This window comes from Haliotis rufescens, unplaced genomic scaffold (assembly GCF_023055435.1).
Source record: "Haliotis rufescens isolate VD_foot unplaced genomic scaffold, xgHalRufe1.0.p SCAF_1, whole genome shotgun sequence".
Lineage (NCBI taxonomy): Eukaryota > Metazoa > Mollusca > Gastropoda > Lepetellida > Haliotidae > Haliotis > Haliotis rufescens.
In genome coordinates, this window is record NW_025963779.1 from 89023132 (window position 1) to 89035199 (window position 12068).

General features: G+C 43.4%; 1 protein-coding gene across 4 annotated transcripts in view; it reads right to left on the reverse strand.

Moving 5' to 3' along the window:
• LOC124134220 (myogenesis-regulating glycosidase-like) overlaps positions 1–12068 on the reverse strand; it is a 96494-nt gene that overhangs the window by 14656 nt on the left and 69770 nt on the right. Inside the window, exon 1 of one of the 4 annotated variants that reach the window (XM_048403093.1) lies at positions 4951–5120. The exons of the other annotated variants lie outside the window; for them this stretch is intronic. Within the exon in view, the coding sequence (XP_048259050.1) occupies positions 4951–5091 (141 nt within the window). The 5' untranslated portion in view covers positions 5092–5120. Of the gene's footprint in view, positions 1–4950; positions 5121–12068 lie in introns of those variants that run through there. 4 annotated transcript variants of the gene reach the window in all.

A 12068-nucleotide genomic window follows, 5' to 3' on the forward strand; every position in this document is an offset into this window, starting at 1 on the left:
ATCATGATACCATTAATTCTTTGAATTTGAATGCATTTTGTAACAATGAGAACCCGTATCTGTGCTTCGAGCCCTCAGATCGTCCATCTGTGAGTCAAACCCATCACTCATTTCCATGGACAGTAACTAGTTATTTAGGAAATAACGATAAGTGGGAGTTGTTAATTGTACAACAAAACACTGCAGGGACAATAAGCCATGAAGGGCGCAGTCTGATATTCCTGATATGAGATATCAACATTTTGTACAAGCTTTAAAAACATTTACCCGTATTTAAAGTTCAAGTTGCAAGCTCATGTTCGAATGTCCAGAAATGACGCCATGATAGAACAGTGTTTTCTCGTGAAATAAACCACCCTTTGTTCTTCATTGTACTCGTGATTTATCCTGGAGCCATCTTACATATGTGTATACACAGGCAACAATTTGGTATCTCTCATCTATGGCAGCCTCATGGAAAATTCAAACCTGATGGGTCAAAAAGCCTATGTATTAACAGACTTTCAACTAAAACTACTTATTCCATGGAACATCTGATTGGTTACTGGTCTTTACTTAACAGGGCTCCCTCATTATTGCTCTCTTCAACATAACGTCAACTCGTTTATAGCGTGCAGTATGGCTCCAAAAATTTACTTACATTTTAATAAACTCAAGTTTTCCAATGACAATTTTTCCCCCATCTCAGAAGACATTTATCAGCTGATCACTGCGATCTCATATCATCGGAAATACCAGTCAACAAATCTGAACTGAAGTACACAATTTAATCCCATTATTACACAATCTGGTTATGAATAGGTGTTCATTGTTTATCTGGACTTGTGTATGTAATATATTTTATTATTTTATTCAAAACTTAATTCAGTAATGATCACATTACTTTCTTCGAAATCGTTTGTGAAGTGATCGGTAGATCTCACAACTCAGTGTTATTTACAGCAACCATAGTCAGATTACTGCTATTGACGCCTTGAAACAAACTTTAGTTGCAAGAGAATGAATACATTTATCATAAATGCTATACTTTGACTCATGGTGAGTGTATCAGGTGAGTCAATGTATAAGGTGAGTATATCAGGTGAGTATATCAGGTGAGTGTATCAGGTGGATGAGTGTATCAGGTTGATGATTGTATCAGGTGGATGTATCAGGTGAGTGTATCAGGTGAGTATCAGGTGGATGAGTGTATCAGGTGGATGAGTGTATCAGGTGGATGACTGTATCAGGTGAGTGTATCAGGTGGGTGAGTGTATCAGGTGGATGAGTGTATCAGGTGGATGAGTGTATCAGGTGGTTGTATCAGGTGAGTGTATCAGGTGAGTATCAGGTGGATGAGTGTATCAGGTGGATGTATCAGGTGAGTATCAGGTGGTTGAGTGTATCAGGTGGATGAGTGTATCAGGTGGATGAGTGTATCAGGTGGGTGAGTGTATCCGGTGGATGAGTGTATCAGGTGGATAAGTGTATCAGGTGGATGATTGTATCAGGTGGATGATTGTATCAGGTGGATGTATCAGGTGAGTGTATCAGGTGGATGAGTGTATCAGGTGGATGAGTGTATCAGGTGGATGAGTGTATCAGGTGGATGAGTGTATCAGGTGGATGAGTGTATCAGGTGAGTATCAGGTGAGTGTATCAGGTGGTTGAGTGTATCAGGTGAGTATCAGGTGAGTGTATCAGGTGGATGAGTGTATCAGGTGAGTATCAGGTGAGTGTATCAGGTGGGTGAGTGTATCAGGTGGATGTATCAGGTGGTTGAGTGTATCAGGTGGATGAGTGTATCAGGTGGATGAGTGTATCAGGTGGGTGAGTGTATCAGGTGGATGATTGTATCAGGTGGATGTATCAGGTGAGTGTATCAGGTGAGTGTATCAGGTGAGTATCAGGTGAGTGTATCAGGTGGATGAGTGTATCAGGTGAATGTATCAGGTGGATGTATCAGGTGGATGTGTCAGGTGGATGAGTGTATCAGGTGGATGAGTGTATCAGGTGGATGTATCAGGTGGATGTATCAGGTGGATGAGTGTATCAGGTGGATGAGTGTATCAGGTGGATGAGTGTATCAGGTGGATGAGTGTATCAGGTGGATGTATCAGGTGGATGTATCAGGTGGGTGAGTGTATCAGGTGGATGATTGTATCAGGTGGATGTATCAGGTGAGTGTATCAGGTGAGTGTATCAGGTGAGTATCAGGTGAGTGTATCAGGTGGATGAGTGTATCAGGTGAATGTATCAGGTGGATGTATCAGGTGGATGTGTCAGGTGGATGAGTGTATCAGGTGGATGAGTGTATCAGGTGGATGAGTGTATCAGGTGAGTGTATCAGGTGGATGCATCAGGTGGGTGAGTGTATCAGGTGGATGCATCAGGTGGGTGAGTGTATCAGGTGGATGTATCAGGTGGATGAGTGTATCAGGTGGGTGAGTGTATCAGGTGGATGCATCAGGTGGGTGAGTGTATCAGGTGGGTGAGTGTATCAGGTGGGTGAGTGTATCAGGTGGATGAGTGTATCAGGTGGATGAGTGTATCAGGTGGATGAGTGTATCAGGTGAGTGTATCAGGTGAGTATCAGGTGAGTGTATCAGGTGGTTGAGTGTATCAGGTGAGTATCAGGTGAGTGTATCAGGTGGATGAGTGTATCAGGTGAGTATCAGGTGAGTGTATCAGGTGGGTGAGTGTATCAGGTGGATGTATCAGGTGGTTGAGTGTATCAGGTGGATGAGTGTATCAGGTGGATGAGTGTATCAGGTGGATGAGTGTATCAGGTGGATGAGTGTATCAGGTGGATGATTGTATCAGGTGGATGTATCAGGTGAGTGTATCAGGTGAGTGTATCAGGTGAGTATCAGGTGAGTGTATCAGGTGGATGAGTGTATCAGGTGAATGTATCAGGTGGATGTATCAGGTGGATGTGTCAGGTGGATGAGTGTATCAGGTGGATGAGTGTATCAGGTGGATGAGTGTATCAGGTGAGTGTATCAGGTGGATGCATCAGGTGGGTGAGTGTATCAGGTGGGTGAGTGTATCAGGTGGGTGAGTGTATCAGGTGGGTGAGTGTATCATGTGGATGAGTGTATCAGGTGGGTGAGTGTATCATGTGGATGAGTGTATCAGGTGGGTGAGTGTATCAGGTGGATGAGTGTATCAGGTGGATGAGTGTATCAGGTGGATGAGTGTATCAGGTGGATGAGTGTATCAGGTGGATGAGTGTATCAGGTGGATGTATCAGGTGGATGAGTGTATCAGGTGGGTGAGTGTATCAGGTGGATGTATCAGGTGGATGAGTGTATCCGGTGGGTGAGTGTATCAGGTGGATGTATCAGGTGGATGTATCAGGTGGATGAGTGTATCCGGTGGGTGAGTGTATCAGGTGGATGAGTGTATCAGGTGGGTGAGTGTATCAGGTGGATGAGTGTATCCGGTGGATTAGTGTATCAGGTGGGTGAATGTATCAGGTGGGTGAGTGTATCAGGTGGGTGAGTGTATCAGGTGGGTGAGTGTATCAGGTGGATGTATCAGGTGGGTGAGTGTATCCGGTGGATTAGTGTATCAGGTGGGTGAATGTATCAGGTGGGTGAGTGTATCAGGTGGATGTATCAGGTGGGTGAGTGTATCAGGTGGATGAGTTTATCAGGTGGATTAGTGTATCAGGTGGATGAGTGTATCAGGTGGATGAGTGTATCAGGTGGATGTATCAGGTGGATGAGTGTATCCGGTGGATTAGTGTATCAGGTGGGTGAATGTATCAGGTGGGTGAGTGTATCAGGTGGATGTATCAGGTGGGTGAGTGTATCAGGTGGATGAGTTTATCAGGTGGATTAGTGTATCAGGTGGATGAGTGTATCAGGTGGGTGAGTGTATCAGGTGGATGAGTGTATCAGGTGGATGTATCAGGTGGATGTATCAGGTGGGTGAGTGTATCAGGTGGGTGAGTGTATCAGGTGGATGTATCAGGTGGGTGAGTGTATCAGGTGGATGTATCAGGTGGATGAGTGTATCAGGTGAGTATCAGGTGGGTGAGTGTATCAGGTGGATGAGTGTATCAGGTGGATGAGTGTATCAGGTGGGTGAGTGTATCAGGTGAGTGTATCAGGTGGATGAGTGTATCAGGTGGATGAGTGTATCAGGTTGTTGAGTGTATCAGGTGGATGTATCAGGTGGATGAGTGTATCAGGTGGACGAGTGTATCAGGTGGACGAGTGTATCAGGTGGATGAGTGTATCAGGTTGTTGAGTGTATCAGTTGGATGTATCAGGTGGGTGAGTGTATCAGGTGAGTGTATCAGGTGGATGAGTGTATCAGGTGGATGAGTGTATCAGGTTGTTGAGTGTATCAGGTTGTTGAGTGTATCAGGTTGGATCATTTACGGGGTCACTGACTGTAATTAAAAATGTCACAACTGCTTTCGAATTTCTGAATGATATAAATGTCCTATAAAAAGTTGAAAAAAACAAGGAACTGTCCCCATGCTGTTTCCAGCAGAGTTGATTCCCGACAACAAAAGTTCACTGCAAGTAACTTGTCAGCCTTGGCTTTGACTTGAGTGAATGAGATATATTCTACTTTTAGCAATATTCCCGCCGAACGCTGTTCTTGGCCACCAAGTGTATGCTTGACACATTCAAAACTATGTGGGAATGGAACACTATAGGCTTCCCAACCACCTCAACTCTCTTTCATAACAGTTGAAGATTACTCTCCAACAATTTACCCCTAACAGTGGCATCACACTATTATTGATGCTGTTGATTCTGAGCCAGGAATTCACTGGTCATTCTGAACCAAATTTAAACAAGCTAACAACTATAGATCATAATACAAAATTTAAAAAATCATAGCTCAACCATAACATGGTTTATGTTGGAGAAATCACTTGAATCTTTGATTCCGGAAGTAGAATCAATAGATCCTCAAGATTCTTCCATTACAGCCTTGTGAGGAACTTACCCCAGGTGGGTAGTCAACCATGCAACAAGCAGGGGTGGCACAAATCTCCTGCAGAACCACCTTGGACATGGCCGCAACTACCACCGCAACGGTAATCCAGGAACACGAATGAACTGTGTCAACAGTCAACACCATCATCATCACCTTACATCTGCATCACCCGCAGATACAACTTATTCTGCCCGTCCCAGTCCAAAGCCCTGGAGACCTCAACCAGTTGGAGTCCGGCCTAACACGATCCCCCCTCGTCATTGTATAACTTGGTCACAGAGTTGTGACACGCTGCGACACACGCCGTAATGGGCAACAACCATGTTACAAGCAGCACCGCTGTCTGACTTCACTGGCATTGGAGAAATATGGTTAGCATCGGTACAATTGATTTCTGAAAGAGTGAATACTCTAGCTGGCGATGGACTGGTGTGAGAAGAAAGTGTGTGTATAGTCCTGCAGGGGTTTGTGTGGGAGGTCACAGAGTGACTATTGTGCAATGACAGACCTACACTTTGTCATGGGTCAGGTTACAACAGAGTGTCTCTCCATCCATATTGATTCCGGAGTGACTGATGTCTCTCAGCAATGTCGTCATCTCTGCAGGAGTGTGACGGTTATTCCCTGCAGATCCACCTACACTCTCCGCGTTACACCAACAGGGCCAAAGGCAAAAATCATCAACAAGATCTCATAGATCTCAAAACTTAGTTGAACAATATGAATACAAGACTTCTTTTATAAGGTCACATCAAACTAATTACTTATTCTTCAGAAAATGAATGCCGACAATATTGCAGTCAACTATTTGTGAAAATGATGCAAAACATTTTGGGGGGGAATTGGATTCTTTGAGCATTTTCTCTCGACAGATGTCATCACTTAACTTCTCATCAGCCAATAGAATATCTATGATTAGAGCACGCAAGTTAGATATCTGCACTTTTCTGCATTTCTTGCTATGTCAGGTAATAACCTGTGCCTCATCAGAAAGTCACTGCAATCATATTTCTCCTTCCTAGAACCAGATAACCACCTACACTTCAGTGTCTAAATCAAGGACAGTGAAGACATACTCAACTAGCTTTTTTTTGTCTCAAAACACACTGACAAAATCTTGGATGTGATTATTATTTATTCATCATTAGTCATGAATCCTGGTTTTGTTGAACTCTTTTGTAGTTTGAAAGTGGGGTGTCTGCATATTTTCTATCAATTAATAAGTATATCTCAGTCTGTGGCCTTAGCCACTAGTCCATAGCCCGAGTCTAGTAAAATTTCATTCAGTCCAGTTAGCAATGCAAATAAAAGTCCATACATTAACACTAAGATCTACTGAAAATGTCAAGTGACAGGTTCAGCAAGTCTAGTTTGTGGCACATACTGCTATGTGTATATTTGACTTGCTGTTCATCAAGGAAGGTAGAATTTATTTTTCAATGAAGGTTATGCTTGGAGAGATTGGAAAGAAGATATAGTGGATAGCTTACAGACAAAGGGGCCAACAGAGGGGCAGACAGAGGGACAGACAGAAGGACTGACAGAGGGACTGACAGAGGGACAGACAGAAGGACAGAGGGACAGACAGAATTAGACAGGAACAGACAGAGGGACAGACAGGACAGACAGAGGGACAGAAAGAGGGACAGACAGAAGGGCAGACAGAGGGAAAGAAAGAGGGACAGACAGAAGGACAGACAGAAGGACAGGCAGAGGCACAGACAAAAGGACAGACAGGAGTAAGACGGGCAGGCAGACAGAAAGACAGACAGAAAGACAGACAGAAAGACAGACAGAAGGACAGACAGGGGCAGACAGAAGGACAGACAGAGGGGCAGACAGACAGGACAGACAGAAGGACAAACAGAGGGACAGACAGAAGACAGACAAAAGGACAGAGGGACAACCAGAGGGACAGACAGAAGGGCAGAGGGACAGACAGAGAGACAGACAGAGGAACAGACAGAAGGACAGACAGAAGGAAAAACAGAGGAACAGACAGAAGGGCAGACAGAAGGACAAACAGAGGAACAGACAGAAGGGCAGACAGGAAAGACAGGACAGACAGGAGAGACACAGGGACAGACAGATGTAAATGCAGGAAATAAGCTCACATATACTGAATTGGTCATGGGACCTGAACAATCTCAGCGTTGTGTCTATCAGACTGAAATGATCGATAGAACAAGATTGGTTTTACATGCTTTTAGCAATATTGCATTGAACTTAACATGGATGTAGAACCTGGATTTGTACCAATGTGGGGCTTTAAACTTCTGTCTTTACGGCTTTGAGCACTCCTCACTTGAGAATAATGGATGACGAACAGACGAGTCAATAATGTGGCAATAATGTAAGAGTGTTACAGGTAAAGCACTAGGAGTATGAAACATGATCATGTCTATGAGGAAAACCTCCACACTGCCGAGTGGTTTTGTGTCAATAGTTGGAAACAAAAGTTCAAAATGAGACAACATTTCACAGATGAGTCCTGTGGGAGGACATAATGTATATAACACCTTCTCAGAGGACAGACAGGATCTCATGAAGACTTATATCTATATTTCACATCTCCTTTACAGTAACTGAGGCGACAATAATGACCCACTTGCAGTTATAAAATACTACTTTCCTTCCATCATACAGCATAATGTCCACATCATTGTCAAGACTATTTGCGTGAAGCAGATTAATACAACATTTTAGAATAAGAAAATGATATTTCTTTGATGACTCAAGTGAAGGTAGGTTTTAAAACAGGTATTTGAATAATCTCTCTTTTCTTTCTTTTAGATAATAGGAAATCGTTTCTGGTTCCTTGGCTGGTTTCATCCTAAACTGTATATGTGAGTAGTAAAATGTTCAAATTTATCATCACTATTGATTTAATGCAAGCAAAAGAGCAAAGTCCTGATTCTGTTTGTTTTTTGTTTAATGCTGCACTCAGCTCTATGATGGCAGTATGCAAATAATCAAATCTGGGCCAGACAATCCAGTGACTGATATCATGAGCATCAATCCACGCAATTGGGATATGATTAACCAGATCCCTTTAGTCGTCTCTTACAACAAGCATGGGTTGCTGAAGACTAATTCTAACCCAGATCTTCACAAGGGACTGCAAGGCCCTGTAGCTCAGTGCAGGTGAGGAATTGGCAACACTGACAATTTCAAATAAGGCTGCAAGGATGCCATGTGTCAGTCATCACACACAAGTATCGTAAACGTGATGGCTGGTATCCAAGCAAGAGGTCCTATTTGCAAACCAAGAGTATTTTTAACAGTTAATATTTAAATTATGATTATTTATTACCTATGCGGGAACATGATGGGGTTCATAAAACTCATGTGTGCCCCAGGGTCATATCAAGTCACTTCAGTGCTGTGTTTGAGGCTAAAGGTGAGGTGAAATGGGACATTGCATTCAAGATTATTTCACTCATATAGTGATGTGCATGCACATGTGTGTGTGGCTGCTTGTACTAGTCCAGTTCAGGATGGTTTTATAGTGCAGCTCCAATGTAACAGACACCCTACTCAGACCCATCGTACAGATACCAAGCCGGCCAGTCCTTGTTATAGGCCCTAAATGCTGAGCATCAGGCAGGGTAGCAGCAAGTACCATCTTTTACTGACAGTTTGTATAATGGGTACAAGTGATCAGACCGTCTCTCCACTCTCCACGCAGGCGCTTCATCATCTTCCCGAGGCAAGAGAGTTAACTGACTATAAAAGTCCAGTTTCCACCCTTGCCAAACTAGGCTGGTATTATGGAGTTACATTTTGGCTGGACTAACGAGTCTATGCATAGTCCAATCAAAATCGCGCACCGAAATCGAAATCCGGTTCGCAAAGTGTCATGCAGATTTCGGTCGACTGCAGGATTTGCAAAGCATGTGCACCGCTAACACGTTGTCAACAGATATTTTCTAAATCTTTTCATGTTTTTAATAAAGGTGCTCACGTGATTTGATGCACTTCGCGATGTAAGACTCGTTTTATCACAATATAGATCTTGATTATCGATCAGATCGTCTTGGCTGGTTGCCACCATTTTGTTTGAAGCAAATGCAAGTGGTACGAGAGGTTGAATCTGATTGGTCAATAGGAGAGGCATAGAAAGGACATAACTCGTAATAGCCACTGGTGGCGCTACGATCGAGCCCAGGAATTCCAGCCTAGTTCGGCAAGGGTGGAAACTGGACTTTTAAAGTCAGTTAACTCTCTTGCCTCGGGAAGATGGGGCTTCATCTATGGAGACAGTCTTGAGGCTAAAGGTGTGTATGGTCTATAGTATTAGCCAGACTCAACCCAGTACATATACTGTACATAGAATGTGTGGCCCATCGGCGGCCTCTTCATTTCCGTTGCTGTAATACAATTTCACCTACACCGTAAACAGCCAATAGTTGACAAATAAATTTATCTGTAATTACATTTATCTCTCATTCACCATCGGTAATCTAATACCTTAATACATTGATCAAATTCAGTTTTCAAAAACGAAAGTGAAGGGAAATTGCCATTTTCAATTTGGCTTCAATGCAGGAAAAACTGTAAAATCAATTAGATGAAATGTCGAATGAAGGCACTAGCTAAAATCAATGTCATAAGAAAAGCAAGACTAGATATAGAGACATGATCTGTTTCGCTGAGAAGACGTCTCCTGTCCTGAGGGAATATACCACGTTCAACACCGGCATAACATCCATGCTTAACACACAGGCGGAATATACAGTAGGGATGAATGATGGCCTCTAAACCCATCAATGTTCTGGCTGTCACACACCTAAATTTCATTAAAACCAACTGGATTTTCCTGAAACAAGGTCTTGGAGGAGTCCTCCCTGTGTTGATATGACATGCATGTATTCACCAAAGGACTGCTGAAGCTTGGGGAGGAGTCAGTGCCTTCAGAAGCTCTTCTTGTGCAGAAAGAATGGGGTGACTTAAAATGTAAATTGTTGCCAAAGAAATAACAATTGCTTCCGAATATCATAGTCTTCAGTTTTCTTTTGAGAATTCTTTTTACATTTTTAACAACTAGGAATACGAGGAAACCTATTTGGCCTCCATAGAGCTTAATGTGTCCACGTCATAATCTCAAAATTAATTTGCCTGAAGTGGACTGAAACTAGTTTCTGGATTGCAGTTTCAAGAGACGCCACCATTCCATCACAGAAGGGCATGCTCATCTGTTCTAAATGTTAATTTCTAAAAAAATGTCTTCTTAACTGCTTTTAACCCATTTTCCAAAACAATAAACAATATCTAATGTAAGTAGCCTCATTCCTAGCCTAGAACTGATCACCACTGTCACACGGGCATCTCCCAGCTGTCCCAACTTGTAGCCAACCTTGACACATTCTCAGATCATTTACAGTAAAGGGATGTCTGACACAGCCTCACCTATTTACAGTAAAGGTACGTCTGACACAGCACCACCTATTTACAGTAAAGGTATGCCTGGCACAGATCCCACCTATTTACAGTAAAGGTATGCCTGGCACAGATCCCACCTATTTACAGTAAAGTCATATCTGGCACAGCACCACCTATTTAGAGGAAAGGTATGTCTGGCAGAGCACCACCTATTTACAGGAAAGGTATGTCTTGCACAGCACCACCTATTTACAGGAAAGGTATGTCTGGCACAGCACCACCTATTTACAGGAAAGGTATGTCTGGCAGAGCACCACCTATGTACAGTAAAGGGATCCCTGACACAGCCCCATCTATTTACAGTAAAGGGATCCCTGACACAGCCCCATCTATTTACAGTAAAGGGATCCCTGACACAGCACCACCTATTTACAGTAAAGGGATCCCTGACTCAGCTCCACCTATTTACAGTAAAGGGATCCCTGACACAGCACCACCTATTTACAGTAAAGGGATCCCTGACACAGCACCACCTATTTACAGTAAAGGGATCCCTGACTCAGCTCCACCTATTTAAAGTAAAGGTATGTCTGGCACAGCTCCACCTATTTAAAGTAAAGGTATGTCTGGCACAGCCCCACCTATATATAGTAAAGGTATGTCTGGCACAGCCCCACCTATTTACAGTAAAGGTATGTCTGGCACAGCCCCACCTATTTACAGTAAATGGATGTCTGGCACAGCTCCACCTATTTAAAGTAAAGGTATGTCTGGCACAGCCCCACCTATTTATAGTAAAGGTATGTCTGGCACAGCCCCACCTATTTATAGTAAAGGTATGTCTGACACAGCTCCACCTATTTACAGTAAAGGGATCCCTGGCACAGCCCCACCTATTTACAGTAAAGGGATCCCTGACACAGCCCCATCTATTTACAGTAAAGGGATCCCTGGCACACTTCCACCTATTTACAGGAAAGGGATCCCTGACACAGCTCCACCTATTAACAGGAAAGGTATGTCTGACACAGCTCCACCTATTTATAGTAAAGGTATGTCTGACACAGCCCCACCTATTTACAGTAAAGGGATCCCTGACACAGCCCCACCTATTTACAGTAAAGGTATGTCTGGCACACTTCCACCTATTTATAGAAAAGGGATGTCTGACACAGCTCCACCTATTTACAGTAAAGGGATCCCTGACACAGCCCCATCTATTTACAGTAAAGGGATCCCTGACACAGCCCCATCTATTTACAGTAAAGGGATCCCTGGCACAGCTCCACCTATTTACAGTAAAGGGATCCCTGGCACAGCTCCATCTATTTACAGTAAAGGGATCCCTGGCACAGCTCCACCTATTTACAGTAAAGGGATCCCTGACACAGCCCCATCTATTTACAGTAAAGGGATCCCTGACACAGCCCCATCTATTTACAGTAAAGGGATCCCTGGCACAGCTCCACCTATTTACAGTAAAGGGATCCCTGACACAGCCCCATCTATTTACAGTAAAGGGATCCCTGACACAGCCCCATCTATTTACAGTAAAGGGATCCCTGGCACAGCCCCATCTATTTACAGGAAAGGTATGTCTGGCACAGCCTTCCATTCTTTACAGTGAAAAGTGAAATCACCATGAACCTGAGGAGTGTGATACACAAGATATCCTTACAGCCATTCAGTGATCAATTGTCTCCCTCTCGGATGCCCCTTGTGTACCATTATAGACTGCAGTGCTG